Source organism: Maylandia zebra, linkage group LG1 (assembly GCF_041146795.1).
Source record: "Maylandia zebra isolate NMK-2024a linkage group LG1, Mzebra_GT3a, whole genome shotgun sequence".
Classification (NCBI taxonomy): domain Eukaryota; kingdom Metazoa; phylum Chordata; class Actinopteri; order Cichliformes; family Cichlidae; genus Maylandia; species Maylandia zebra.
In genome coordinates, this window is record NC_135167.1 from 42923052 (window position 1) to 42938995 (window position 15944).

At 42.1% G+C, this 15944-nt stretch overlaps 1 protein-coding gene and 1 long non-coding RNA gene across 2 annotated transcripts; both read right to left on the reverse strand.

The window, feature by feature from the left end:
• Nucleotides 1-1488: 1488 nt before the first annotated feature.
• LOC143419875 (hatching enzyme 1.2-like) lies at nt 1489-15219 on the reverse strand. The gene is made up of 8 exons (XM_076887630.1): nt 15188-15219; nt 11975-12132; nt 10669-10786; nt 10358-10536; nt 8622-8703; nt 7788-7912; nt 2014-2062; nt 1489-1702 (listed from the first exon to the last, which is right to left on the reverse strand). Exons 1-7 carry the CDS (start codon nt 15217-15219, stop codon nt 2019-2021), a joined length of 738 nt encoding a protein of 245 aa, XP_076743745.1. The 3' UTR covers nt 1489-1702; nt 2014-2018.
• Nucleotide 15220: 1 nt separating this feature from the next.
• LOC143419587 (uncharacterized) lies at nt 15221-15886 on the reverse strand. The gene is made up of 3 exons (XR_013099605.1): nt 15774-15886; nt 15497-15527; nt 15221-15287 (listed from the first exon to the last, which is right to left on the reverse strand). It is a non-coding gene; the product is annotated as an uncharacterized LOC143419587 (long non-coding RNA).
• Nucleotides 15887-15944: the final 58 nt, after the last annotated feature.

A 15944-nucleotide genomic window follows, 5' to 3' on the forward strand; every position in this document is an offset into this window, starting at 1 on the left:
TTGAATTGTGAGTCACATAATGGTTTACATTTTTTAATGAAAGATAGGTGTGTAGCAGCCAGGGGAAAGTTGCTCTCTATTTATTTCTTTTTTTTTTGCCGTGCAATTTTGTCAGGTTTTCTCTACTGCAGCACTTGAACTGTGTTTACCTAGAAGGGCTGTAACAACAGCCTTGCACTGCTGCAGATTTCCATGTGCTGCATCCCATGCCAGTTATCCACACACAAAGAAAGGACAAGACAAGCTGCCCCTAACCTACCCAAAATGCCCCACGCCTGCTGCTTAGGTGTGGGATTTTGCTTCCCCCAAAGGTCCTTGAGGTTCCTGAGATTCCCTAAAGCGCAGATCGTACCTCCCAACATGGGCCAGCTCGCTCCACATGATAGTGCATCCGAGGAGGCGTGGACCCCCCTGCGGAGGCGTGGACCCCCCCTGCGCATGGAGAGACCAAACCATGAAACTGGCGACTCCGGGCACTGGTGCTCCATACTCCTTGCAGGCCCCCTGCATCCCAGACCCCAAACCCCAAGACCCTCACACCAACACTAGTTCACTGGATCTAAGACAGAGCCCAGCTCCTAACAAAAAGCGCCCCTCACAATGATGCTTTACAACACTGCATCTGATGTTTTGTGTTGCACTTGATGTTGTAAGGCTTGGATGCAGCTGCTTGGCCATATAAACCCATTCCATGAAGCCCTCTATGCACTGTTGTCGAGCTAATCTGTAGGCCACATGAAGTTAATATTTGCCTCTCTGCCCTTTGTCCTCCCCTCAAACCGGCTGTCACTCCCTAAGCCGTGGTCTGCTGGAGGTTTCTTCCTGTTAAAATGGAGTTCTTCCTCCACACTGACTCCAGGTGCTTGTTAACAGGGGCTCATCTTACTGTTGGGGTTTATTGTAGGGTCTTTATCTTAAACATAAAGCACCATGAGGCGACTGTTGTTTGGATTTGGTACTGTATAAACAAAATTAAAGTGACAGTCCAAAATAAAGTCATTTTAATGAAATTCTTATTTACTCATTGTGAATAAAGTACAGCAGTACATAACACATTTGATTGATGATTGGTGGTTGATTTATTTAAACTAATATAATCATCCTGCTGCAACCAGGTTTCTGTAAGTCAGAGTAAATCAATTTGTTGATCAATTATTAATTCTTGTACTAACAGAGAGAGCAAACCCCAAGTTAGCAGTTCAGTCAACAGTAAAGCAACATGGAGCGAAGGCGGTGTGCATTTCACTTACTCTTTTGACTGGCCTTACTCTTACTTTGAGGAGAGTAATACTGGGAAAATAATATTGTTTTTCTCACTGAAAGCCATTTCCACTCTGTTTGACTGTTACTTAAGTAGATTAACCTTTGGTTTTATATCTTTTTGTCAGGAAAATACTAGTACAAGACTGAGTTCATATCTTTACTTGTTAAATGTGTATTTTTGACCTGTAGACTTGTAGGATTTGTGGAATAAAGAAACAAACTTACTAGAAATGAAAATGAATGTTTATTTTTGTTCATTTTTTAGTATTTCATACAGCTGACTAGCAATTACACAAGCGTGATTGGGATTAAGTCAACGGACAGGTGAAAAGTATAGACAATGATACATTTTCATTTCTCATTTTAAACAAAGCTATTTCAGGCAAATTTGAAAAGCATAAAATTCAAGCTGCATCAATCTCTCCCATCTCTTGGTTGTCTGTGGAAACAGAAAGAAGATGTTACACATATGTAGTATCTGCACAAAAAAATCACAAACACAGGCTGTAAATTGAGGAGATGTGTTCGTCTGGTGTTCTGGTTTATATGCCTTTCACTCATCCCAGCTACATGCTTCTGACCCTGATCAATTAAAATATATGACATTTCATTGTTTTTTGTTTTAAACCAAATGTTTCCACTAAAGTTATCCTGACAAAGCTTTAATTGGTAAAATAAATGTATAGGAACATGATTTTCTATTATAATGAAGTAAACAAAATTCGAAAACATCCGAGCTTATTTACTTACTTTTTCTAGAACAACTTGTTCCTTTGCACAGGTATGGGCACATTTGAGCCTGTCAAACAACAAACAGAGAGAAATCTTTAAACGCTGCTGCATTTCTTTAAGACACCACATGAACATCTGAGTTTGATGAACAGTTTGATGTACTATATCTATGTTGGTGTTTACTAGTCTCCATGATTGTTCTGTGAAACTAGTGGAGGTAGAAAAGTAAGCCGGGGGCTGAGCAGATAGGTTGAAAGAATTTAAGGTCTTCAGCACACAAAGCAGATAATTAAATAAGCATGCTCTCATGGTTATGATATTCTGAAGCATATTATTATCTATAGACAATAATACCAAACAGAAATTGCTTCCTCTTCCCTCCATTTTGCATCACCCAATGTCAGTTTTGTGTACATATTTGATCTTCAAACACGTTTTACCCCAGTGACGTTGGTTTTTCTGCTTGTTTGTTAACAGGATTCCAGGTTTTTGTGCTTGTCCCAACTTTTTCTATTTATATAATTATTATTTGAGGAGGAGACAGCTTCATAGTACAGTTACATTTTGTTTGAATTTTGAAAACCTCTCAACCTTTAAGCACAAATGGGTGCAGTAGTAGGTTTGGAAACTAAAGGTGGTGCAGAAAAACGGCAAGTAGACTGGCACTTATACAGTGTTTTTGTGCTCTAATTGAGCACTCAAAATTCTTATTAGCCAGTCGCACAAACATTCATGTAAATGCTCTTTCTTATACTTAAGTACCAGACACACATTTGCACAAATTTATCAATAGCGACTCAGAGTTCAGTATCTTGCTCAAGGTCATTTCAAAATACTTCTTGGTGTTGTCTCAGTCTGGAGTATCACTTCCTGTTCTATCTTACAGTGGTATTTTTGCATTGCTTATCTGTGTAGCCAATTTAATTAAAAACTTATAGATAACGTCTTATTTCATAGTGTAATCTTCCTGCGCTTTATCCAAAGCACACTCTGTTGAATCACCCACTAATTATATTTACAGTGTTCAGTCACTGTGTCTTTAGGGATTCGCTAGCTTAGCATTAGCTCTTCACCTGTCTCTCCTACTCTTTCCTGCTCAGATGTTTAGTTACCCCTTGGCCTACTTTACTAATAACTATACTTGTTATAAATGTAGCTTGTTTGTAGCTCCGGAGGCCCCGTCAGTTCTCTTCCATCGGATTTTCCCGAGCAGTTGGGAAAACATGATTGCTGAGTGATGGTGAGGAGGAAGCGTAGTCCTAAATAGAAGCCCCCGGTACACTACCAACCCAACCATGTGTTGAAGCATTTTTCCCCACATGGCGACACACCTGGAACATCTATACATCCATCCATTTTCTTCAGATTCTCTGGGGCCGGGTAGCAACCTAAGCAGAAAAGCCCAGACCTCCCTCTCCCTAGCTCAGGGGTGGGCAACTCCAGGCTTCGAGGGCCGGTGTCCCTGCAGGTTTTAGATGTGTCCTCGAACCAACACAGCTGATTTAAACGGCTAAATTAGCTCCTCAACCTGTCCTGAAGTTCTTCAGAGGCCTGGTAACGAACTAATCATGTGATTCAGGTGTGTTGACCCAAGGTGAGATCTAAAACCTGCAGGGACACCGGCCCTCGTGGACTGAGAATGCCCACCCCTGCCCTAGCTGCCTCCTCCAGCTTGTCCAGGGGAACACCAAGGAGTTCCCATACCACCCAAGAGATATTATCTAGAGTTGGATGTCTCGAGACTGGTCTTGGTCTCGAGACCACTTTTACGTGGTCTTGGTCTCGACTGACTTTGGTCTCGGTCTTGGTCTCGCTGTTTCGGTCTTGCATTCTCAAATCGACATAGTGTTCGGGAGATTTGGAGTCAACCATCAGCGGAGCGGGGGGGTGGCTTACTGGGCTTAAGCCCGGGTCATTTTTTCAGAAGCATGGGGTCTTTTGGAGTGTAATTTGTTAGTTAGATGCCTGACTGACAACTGTATAAAACAAAAACAACACACGAAGCTAGAGATGGACCGATCCGATATTACGTATCGGTATCGGTCCGATACTGACCTAAATTACTGGATCGGATATCGGAGAAAAATAAAAAATGTAATCCGATCCATTAAATATCACGAAAGCACCTCGCAAAACTTGCAACACGCCGTAACTCACCTCAGAACGTTAGCACTCGGAGCAGTATGCATCACGTGATAGAGCAGCTGTGGCATGCCGGACCTGTCGGTGGTCTGGATAGCATGTGGAGCTTCGCTAGCAACCTGGCATTTCATCTCCGACAAAGTTATCCCCGAGAGAAGTAAAGCAAGTGTGTAAGTCCATCTCTGAATGTTTGTAAAGCATTCCCACGTTAAGCTTAACAAGCGACTGCCTCTCGCTCTCCGGCTGCTACTTCAATCATGAAACTGCTTAATGATCAGCTGATCGGCTTTTCTGTCGCGAGTCCGTCTCTCTTGTTTGTTTTTGGCCCACTTTGCACCAGAAAGAGGAAACCAGCGGCTGAACAACAGCAGCACGTTTAAGCTTGATAAGCTGTTGTTAGAATTTATTTATTATTACTTTCTACTCGAGGATCTTTTTCTATGTAGCTGACGGCTGGTAACTGTGCAGGGGCGGATCTAGCAAAGTTTAGCCAGGGGGGCCGATAGGGCATGAACAGGGAAAAGGGGGCACAAAGACATACTTTTCTTTCTTATTCTCATTTAAAATGTCTAGCTTTTAATAAATAATTATCTGACACCCAAAGTTTTAATTTGATGTAAAATGAATAGAAGTCAATTACTGTATATAGTGACTATTAAGTCTAATATATACCCTAGTAAGCTATAGTACTTTTTACTTTGGGAAGGTACCATCTGTGCAGTCTGCAATTTTGTTGAAGAAAGATGTTGAATCTATTTAATATTTCTTGAAAAATAATTGATTTCTGTGCATTTTTTTTCACACTGCATCAAATTAAGGTTGATTACGTCGATTAAGCATCATGAGGTGGAGCGTGAGGGGTGGTTCCCTATTTTTTATTTATTTATTTTTGTTGTTGCTGGGAGTTGGAACCCTATTAGTTAGGTTGCTTAATATTTACGCTAAGTACTCTTTAAAATACCAGAATAGGGAGGATGGTGTAGGTCTAAGTTTATTAGATTGATCAGTATTGCTGAACTATGAAATATTTTTTTTGTATACAGGTATAACAGAATAGCTTTAGTGTAGTTGTTGTTTTAAACTTGAGTATGAACTTGCAGACTTGCAAAATGCAGCAAGATATTTAAAAAACAGTTTTGTTGATTAAAAAACACTATATCGGATTCATATCGGTATCGGCAGATATCCAAATTTATGATATCGGTATCGGACATAAAAAAGTGGTATCGTGCCATCTCTACACGAAGCACAGAGCGCACCGTCGTAAATTCCCCCTAATTTTGATATGATCCGAGCTCAGGCACTAGGCGACTGAGCACAGCACACATGTGAGCGAGAAGCTGCTGCCTGCGAGTTTGCTGCAGACAGAGGAGAGCTTAAGTTTGACCAGGTACCAAAGCAAATCATTCATACTGAACTAATAATGTAAATATGACGGTGTATCACAAAAGATTGATATCAAACTGATCACTTGGTTGCGTTACTTGCTCTTCGAGTGAATCAACAAATAGACAAATAAAAAGCCGAACAGCAACGCTGATTTTTTAGAGTCTTAGCTTTCATTTCATATTTTCAGTTGTTTCCCTCCACGGCTAAACAAACCCTCTCAATCGGTTTCAGTTGTGTACTGATGAACACAACAATGGACATAAGGAGCTTCTTTCAAAGAAAAAACTCTGGTAGATGTTATTTTATATATTATGCTTTGGATGTTGTTCAGTATATCTATGCAAAACAAGAGGGATTTCAATACACAGCAGGATATTCACAGTTGAAACCAGATGTTTACACTTTATGGAAAAAACATAAAAACTTTTTTTTACTGTTAAACATCAGTTTAGAGTAAACTTCTGTTTTAGATAAATAAATATTGAAATATCTTTCGAATTAGTTAAATGTCAGAATAAAGAGAGACAGAGCTTCTATTTTTATCACTTTCATCAAATGTAGGAGTACATATACACTAAGTTTATTGTTAATTAATAAGAAAACTGCAGACGATTCCATTCTGAGCTGAAGAAGCTTCTGATTGGTTCGTAGAGTCCATGTGAGTAAACTGGTGGCACAGCTGTGGATGCATATAAGGCAAAACACAGAGCCTGTTTCTGTGACATGGGAACATCAGGAGATGTCAACCAAAACACCAGGAACAGAATTGTGGAGCTCCATAAGTGTGGCTCAGTTTGAATACAATTTGGTGCCATTTGCAATTAAGAAATACAGACAGTTTGATGCAGCCCCGACTTTGTTCTGCCTTGCTGCTTAATTAAAAAAATAGTTTAAGGTGTCCTGCATATGTGATTTTTTTTTCCTATATGAAGTCATTCTTTTTTGAACAAAACTCAAAATAGAGCCTGATAATCTTTCAGTCATTTCTACCCTCACCTAATTTCCTTAAATTCCTGTGTGAGAGCTGCTCGGCTCTCACACAGGGGCTCAGCTATGCTCCAATCCCTCCATACTGCGGCCAATCACATGCGAGGATATAGGATAATATCATTATGTGAAAAACAGAGAGGGTGAGAGACGCGACAGTCACGTGGAGCGTGCGTCTGTCCTCTCAGTGAGTAAGATAGTGGACAGCGGTGAGGAGGGCTGTGTGAAAGCAAAAACACATAAATATGCCTGACACCCGTAAACGAAACAGCATCTGGCTGCAGTTTAAAGACTTTTTTTGTCTCGGTCTTTGTCTCATCTTAACTTGGTTATTTCTTGGTCTCGGATTAGGCGGTCTTGACTACAAGTGTAATATTATCTCACCAGTGGGTCTACTCCAGGGCTTGTCCCAGTGGGACATGCCCAGAACACCTCACCCAGGAGGCATCCTTGTCAGATGCCCGAACAACCTCAACTGGCTTCGTCCGATGTGGAGGAGCAGCGGCTCTACTCTGAACCCCTCCCGGATGGCTGAAATCCTCACCCTATCTCTAGGGTAGAGGGCAGCCACCCTTTGGAGGAAGCTCATTTCTGACGCTTGTATCCACAATCTCATTCTTTCGGTCACTACCCAAAGCTCGTGACCATAGGTGAGAGCAGGGACATAAATCCACCAGTAAATCGAGAGCCTCAGACTTGGATGTTCTGACTTCCTGTCTGTTCACACTCTGGTGCTAACCACTCCAAACAAAATCAAACAAAATTGGTGTCAATCAATTGTGCTACATTTCTGCTGGTTTGTGCTACAAAAATTTTCGTTTGTGCCGCTATCATTTTAAAGATATTATCTAAAGTTTTTAGAGAACTCACACATGCACTGATAAACACAGTCCCACCCACATTCCAAGGATTCCCTCTATAAACCACCACTGTGCAATAACTATTTATATGTAAATACTGTCCAATACTGTCCAAGTGCTGCAGAAACTAAAACTCACTTCCTGCAACCTCCATCCGGTCGAAGCAGATGGCTGCCATGACCTCTGTTTACTTGTTTATAAGACAGGAGGGAGGTCTTTACCTTACAATATAAAGTGCTTTGAGGCAACTGTTGTTGTGATTTGACGCTATAAAAATAAAATTGAATTAAACTAATTGAATTTAGAGTGGAGTAGCCAAGAACTGAACCACTGACCTTCCAACTGTTAATCCAGCTTCCTTTTTTCTTTATAAAAAAGGAAAGAAAAAGAAACGAAAAGAAACGAGGTACATACTGCAGGTATAAAGGCGATTCACTCGAAGGATGTCATTGGCACTCATCTCTGTAGCTCTGCCAATGGCTACATTCTCATCGGGTATGGGAACGATGGTTGGCTCCCTGTCTCTTGAGAAGGCAAACCTGGGGTGCAAACACACAGTAGTAAGGCAAATTGTGATTGTAGTCTCAAACAAGTGTCATTATAACAACTACAAAGAGAAGGCTAAAAACATGAAATTATAATATGGGCTTCAGCTTGAGCAATGCAGCAGGGAAAGGTCAGTCAAGAGGATTATCTACCTAATTATTACCTAATTGACTCTGCCAAACAGAGTCCTTATTGCCATTTCAAACATTTAACAGAATGGGATATAAATGTTTCAAGGTTTATCATCTGCCCAAAAAGAGCCCAAAGGCAAAGTCCTGCACGCCATTATTGTCCATCATGTAGCATTTGCTCGTTAGGCAGCAAGCTAGCACTCTGTGATGAGCTAATGTGGCTTTTGTCTATAAATGTGTGCGTTGTAGGCAGCTGCAATATTATTACTGATAATAAAATTATCATCATTATTATTGTTATTATTATTATTGTTATAGCACTCAATGTGTAAACTGTTTCATTGGTTACCACAGCTTTATACTGGTTTGAATTACTGGTTTTCTCAATGGCCAGTGTGGTAAGAGAAGTTGATTACAACACACATGTACACAGGATGTAGAAAATTAAAATCTTGAAAATGAAAGGACTGAAAACAGATAAAACTGTGTCAAATAAAACTGTGTTATTATGACATAATTTTTAAATAAATATACATTTGAAGCATGTTCAGGGAGTGAACTGATATCTTACCTTCCATAGTGCATAACAGAGTTGTAGTCATAGGGAGTATCAAGGTTCCTTGTGTTGATTTTCCTAAAGTTATGCTCCATCCCTGTGGGGGTTCAAACAACTCAGTCAATGTTTGTCTCTTACTCCAGGCTGAGCATTAAAATGTCACAAAAGTTCAGTTCACCCTACAGCTGTGTGAGAGCACCTGGGTAACTTTTTTCCTTTGCACAAAAACAAAGAAATCTATTGATTTGTGTCCATGGACACAAGAGCTTTCCAGCTTTAAAGAGAGAGCTCTCCATATGGACATGGGAGGGCTGGGACAGTTGTAAGTCATTTCACCTTGCGCTTCCACATAGTGACTTGTGCATTTATTTTGATGCTACTTTTACACTTAAGAGGTGTGACTTCTTTTGCTGCTGACTTCCATTTTGAATAATGTTTGCCTATGTTAACCCTTTCACGCATGGTGGTTGCTACAGTTTACAGCTATTTAAAGGCCGTGTTCTTGTATTTGTGTCACTGCTGATGGTATACTTGCAAAATAAACCATTACACACTGATGTGTCACACCCACTGGTCGTTTAATGTTACAATAGATGTATGAAATGTTTCATTGTAATTTTATTATTTAACCCTGTCATGCATGAATTATGACAAACTCAATCAGGATTTATTTGTGTTCATCTTTTCATGCCTAAAGATGAATACAAATACTTAAGAAAATAAATCCTGATTGAGTTTGTCATAATTCATGCATGACAGGGTTAATATACAAAAACTACTCAGGTTTGGACAATAAAATTACTTGGTTAACTTTAATACTTTTTGTTAATATTCAATTCAATTTTATTTATACAGCACCAAAGCATAACAAGGCACTTTATATTGAAAGGTAGACCCTCCAATAATACATACAGAGAAAAACCCAACAATCATATGACCCCCTTTGAGCAAGCACTCTGGCGACAGTGGCTCAGGGAGGGGCGCCATCCGCCGTGACAGGTTGGGGTGAGTGAAGGAATGCAGGTCAAAAGACTAATATACAACACATATCCATCCATCCATTCGCGTCCACTTATCCTTTTCAGGGTCGCGGGGGGCGCTGGAGCCTATCCCAGCTGTCATAGGGCGAGAGGCGGGGTACACCCTGGACAGGTCGCCAGTCTGTCGCAGGGCCAACACACAGGGACAGACAACCATTCGCACTCACATTCACACCTATGGGCAATTTGGATTAACCAATTAACCTATCCCCACAAGCTGCATGTCTTTGGACGGTGGGAGGAAGCCGGAGTACCCGGAGAGAACCCACGCAAACACGGGGAAAACATGCACACTCCACACAGAAAGACCCCGGCCTGATGGTGGAATTGAACTCAGGACCTTCTTGCTGTGCGGCAGCAGTGCTAACCATCGTGCCACCGTGCTGCACACACATATACATACATCTTTTTTTGAAAAGCACAGAGGAACAAAACATTCTTCCAATTCAAATAGATTAGTCTCAAACTTATAAATAAATTTAATAAATAAATAAAAGAATTCCACAGACAGATTTGATTATTGTGAATGTTTCACATTTTGCCCTACATTGTTTGTACTTTGGGTTGTTTGAAATATTCTAAAAAAACATGATTATTGCTCTACTGTTGGTAAATGAACTGTCATTTATGTAGAAGTTTTTTTTGTCATCCTGACCACTTAAAGATTTTTTCTGACTGTTGTTTCTGGCTGTTGTTTGTCATGTGACCCACCTGGGATGACGTTCTCTAGCAAGATGCGTACATGTTGGTCTCTGTCTGAACGCGTCTGTTCATGGTCGAAGCCCAGGGCATGGAGCACCTCGTGTTGGACTATCTGGTGGAAAACACAGCCCTGGCGACTCAGTGACACTATCTGGCCACCCCCACGACGCCCAACAAAAGAGTAACACCTGAAAAAGAGCGGTAAATAAAAATTTTATGACAAACCAGTAAAACAGCTTCCTCACTCAGAACATCCTGCGTTAGATGAAAAGTTTGCCTGTAGAATTCAAGTATAAATGCCTACTTTGTGTTGGACTTACCCATCACGAGACTGAATGTCCAGAAAGTCTCTTTCTCTGCTCTGGGGCCTAAAGCTGACGCACGTGGCTGCTTCAAATGACCTCAGACCTTGCTCGATGACGTCACGTTCCCTGCGGGCTTCACAGAAAAACATGTATTGTGGTTCTAGTTTGTTGTGGCATTATATTCAACTAAGACTGAGCACAATGCTGCTACTCCTGAGTAACTGCTTACTACTTACACTGGCCTATAAATCAATCAAATCTATGTTACTGCCTCAAAATCAGCTGATGTTTTTGTACAACTTTAATGAATTTATAGAAAGCATAAAATATTCTTCATTATGTTGGCTTGAAGCTTGTAAAGATTGGTCATAACATTGAACTGCTCCCCCCCAGTATCTTTGATGTGGCATAGCTAACAGAAATTTTCAGGGTAAAATACATCTGTCCCATTTTATCTACATATCTTAACTATAACTAACTTTGAGTGTTATTATATTGGGATATATCATAGGTTCAATAACAAGACACCCCCAGTGTAATGTCTGTGGCACTCTGGATGCTTTGTCAGGTAATTCCCTGGAGAAAACTTGTCAAACTTGCCAAAAAAAATAAATAAATTTTTTTTGATTGTGACACTGGAAGAAGGTGTAAATTTTATTTGTAGTTTCCTCTAACTAGTTCCTGCACTTTTGAATTAAAGAGCGCCTCTTGGGTTGGATTGAGCCAAAAGCACAATGGAAGGAAAAAGGCATTAGAACCGAGAAAACAGCAATTTTATCTGCAACATTAAGGTCTTCAAAATTGCGACTGAATATCTTGTATCAGTCTCCATGCTAAGCTTTGGCAAAGCTTTATATATAATTTTATATTACATCTATCTGATACAGATTGATGTATATTTAGGTTGTTTTTTTTTATATATCGGAGGAAATTTATGTGTAACTGACTAATTCCTTTTTTAATAAACTGTCCTTTTCAGTTTCCTTGGTAGTATTTTTAAACTCTTTGTATTCTCTGTACACAAAAACCTTTCTGTATGTCATTAAAATACTTGTTTAGTGTTTAGTCTTTTGACCAAACAGCTGTATTTGAAGCCCTGAGATGAGAACCCGTTGATTTCTCTTTGTATTTAGAGGACACTAAAATGTGGAATCTCAGAGGGAAAAGGTTTGGGAAGCAGCTTTGCCCACTAATGGAAAAAAAAACAAACCCCAAAACAAACCCTACAGACGGAGAAAATCATTCTAATAGTTTTCAGTTAAACCTGAAAAATTAGCAGAAAGCTCAATAAAAAGGAATGTTTCCATGTATCTAGACTTACAGTACTGGTCGGAGATTCGATAAGGTACAACAACTCTGCCATTGTTTTTAGGCCACAAACAGCCTCGAGCCGTACACGGATCAGCGTTCTGTAGACCTGTTGGCACTGCTATGTCTCCAAATATGACCAGAGGTTCATCCTCTGGACTTTGCCTCCTCCTGTGTCTTATGTTTTACGGAGTCGTGGCTCAGCGAGGACATCCCGGACTGCGCGCTCAAGCTGGAGGGCTTCCATCTGCTGCGCGCGGACCGGCAGGCCGCTCTCTCCGGTAAAACCAAAGGTGGAGGTGTCTGCTTCTACATCAATAGTGGCTGGTGCACAGATGTAACAGTGATTGCTCAGCACTGCTCTCCCTCTCTGGAATATCTTTTTATTCACTGCAAACCGTTTTATTCTCCGCGGGAGTTTGCTTCATTCATCCTGGCCGCTGTTTACATCCCGCCAGACGCAGATGCGCAGGCAGCTCAGTGCACACTCGCGGAGCAGATTCTCCACACGGAGCGGACATTCCCGGACTCTCTCATCATTGCTCTTGGGGACTTTAACAAAGCCAATCTGAGCCATGAGCTTCCAAAATATAAGCAGTATATTAAATGCCCGACCAGAGAGGAGAGGACATTAGACCACTGCTACAGCACGATCAGCGGGGCCTATCGCGCAGTGCCCCGCGCTTCACTCGGACTTTCTGATCACGTCATGATCCACCTAATCCCCGCGTACAGACAGAGGCTGAAGCTCTCCAAACCTGTCGTGAGGACTAAAAAACTGTGGAGCAACGAGGCTGTGGAGGAGCTTCGCACGTGTTTGGAGACCACAGACTGGGACACAATGAAGGCTGCTTCTAACAGCTTGGACGAGTTTACGGACACTGTCACCTCCTATATCCACTTCTGTGAGGACAGCATTGTGCCATCACGCACCAGGGTGAGTTATAACAATGACAAACCCTGGTTTACTCCTAAACTCAAAAAGCTGTGGCTGGAAAAGTGTAAGGCATTCAGAAGCAGAGACAGGGACTGCTACAGAGAGGCCAAGTACAGGTTCACTAAAGAAGTGGACATTGCCAAACATCAGCACTCTGAGAAGATGCAGCAGCAGATCTCAGAGAATGACTCGGCCTCTGTGTGGAAAGGTTTTAGGAATATTACAAACTACAAGCCTAAAACCCCCACTCCACTGATGACTTGCTCTTAGCCAACACCCTTAACAACTTCTACTGCCGTTTTGACGAGCCATCAGGCAGCCTTCACACCTCCAACGACCCCAACAATAGAGGCACTTTGGACACTCATTCCCCCACCTCCCCCCCCTCCATAGAGCCATCACCACCTTCAAACTGTTCACCTGCAACACCCGCCCCCTCACCCCACACAAAAGAGGATTTCACACCACCTCCTCCGACCACAACTCTTCATATTCATGAAGCAGATGTGAGGAAGCAGTTTAGGAGTCTGAATGCTCGGAAAGCTCCCGGCCCAGACGGTGTGTCTCCTGCCACCCTCAGACACTGTGCAAACGAGCTGGCCCCAGTGTTTTCTGGCATCTTCAACTCCTCACTGCAGGCATGTCATGTGCCTGCCTGCTTCAAGTCCTCCACCATAATCCCTGTCCCCAAGAAACCTAGGATCACTGGACTAAATGACTACAGACCCGTGGCTCTGACATCTGTGGTCATGAAGTCATTTGAGCGCCTAGTTCTCTCCCATCTCAAGACCCTCACGGCCCCCCTCCTGGACCCCCTGCAGTTTGCATATAGAGCCAACAGGTCTGTAGACGACGCCATCAACATGGCCCTACACTTCATCCTGCAGCATCTGGACTCCCCAGGAACCTACGCCAGGATCCTGTTTGTGGACTTCAGCTCTGCCTTCAACACCATCCTTCCAGACCATCTCCGAGACAAGCTTTCCCGGATGAATGTGCCTGATCCCATCTGCCGGTGGATCACTGACTTCCTGACGGACAGGAAGCAGCACGTGAGGCTGGGAAAGAATGTCTCGGACTCCCGGACCATCAGCACCGGCTCCCCTCAGGGCTGTGTTCTTTCTCCTCTGCTCTTCTCCCTGTACACCAACTGCTGCACCTCCACCCACCAGTCTGTCAAGCTAATCAAGTTCGCAGATGACACCACCGTCATTGGGCTCATCTCGGACGGGGACGAGTCTGCCTACAGGAGAGAGGTTGAACGTCTGGTGTCTTGGTGCAGCCACAACAACCTGGTGCTGAATGCCCAGAAGACAGTGGAGATTATTGTGGACTTCAGGAAGCACACAGCCCCACTCCCCCCCATCATCCTGACTGACACCCCCATCACCTCTGTGGACTCATTCCGCTTCCTGGGTACCACCATCACCCAGGACCTGAAGTGGGAGCCCACCATCACCTCCGTCATCAAGAAAGCCCAGCAGAGGATGTACTTCCTGAGGCAGCTGAAGAAATTCAACCTGCCAACACGGACGATGATGCAATTCTACACTGCAATCATCGAGTCCATCCTCACCTCCTCCATCACCGTGTGGTACGCTGGAGCCACTATCAGGGACAAACAGAGACTGCAGCGTGTTGTGCGCTCTGCTGAGAAGGTGATTGGCTGCAGACTCCCATCTCTGCAGGACCTGTACACCTCCAGGACACTGCGGCGTGCAGCCCGGATCTCAGCTGACCCTTCTCACCCTGGACACAGTCTGTTTGACCTGCTCCCCTCAGGCAGGAGGCTCCGGTCCATTCGCACCAGAACCTCTCGCCACAAGAACAGTTTCTTCCCCTCTGCTGTTGGACACATAAACAATAACCACATGATTGTCCCCGCCACTAACACATGACCCTACGCTGTGTAACTGCATCATTTCATGTTTGGCACTGATCACCACCTGCACTCATGTATATATCTTTCTACGTAGCACTCATAATTCTTATTCTCATGTATATATCTCATGTATATCTCATGCACATATCTTTCTTTCTACATAGCACTTTAATTCTTATTGTCTGCACTGAAGCACCGCAGCAATTTCCTAATGTTGTAAACCTCAACATCTGGCAATAAACCCATTCTGATTCTGATTCTGATTCTGATTCTGATCCAAGTTCTTCCCTGTAAAGTATGGAAAGAAAAACATATTTTCCGTGTACTTTCGATGGTTTCATTAACACATCAACTCAGTTTTTAAGGTTAGCCCCTGGATGTTGTTACTAAAGCTGTATATTTACTACTGATGAATAGGAACTGAAGTGAAGTTGAACATACCAAGATTAGCATTAGCCTTCTCCAGCAGTGTCGAGATACTGAAATCATCACCCTCAGTGTTGTTTCCTGTTCAATATGAAGCACATATGTTTGACTGTTCTATAAGGACAAGGTCACATGTTACAACATCACAAAGACATGTCAAGGAGTCAGGCAAATCCAATATGGACCAATTATAATAAATAAATAAATGAATACAAATCAACATGAATAAGAGCATATCTCATAGTGTGATGACATACAAGTGCTAAATGTAAAAAATAGCAAAGTCTTACCGGAGTTTTCAACACTTTTTTTAAAAGGTGCCTGTAATAAGATAAAAGGGTTTATAAGGACTAGTATTTGATTTGTTTGCAAGTTCAAAAATGCTTGAAGATTAAAATTGCAAATTCCAATTTATACAATAAATTAATAAAATGAAAAACAGAAGTATTCTCTTTGTGTTCTTATGTTTTGTTTTGAAGAAAGCTTGTATTCCATTTTAACAAAATAAAACATCTTGGTCAAATCAGAGAGGAAATCTACGTCTGCATACTTAACTACAACGCTTACCTCTATAACAAAAGTGTGGGCGAAGCACAAGAACACGCTGAGCACAGCCGCCTGGAGGATCATGGCTGGTTACTGAAGAAGAGCAGCCGACTGAGAAAATACCTGCTGAAAACACAAGTGTTCGGCTTATATAGTTAGAAAGGCCAGCTGAATTCTGTCCTAATATGGCAT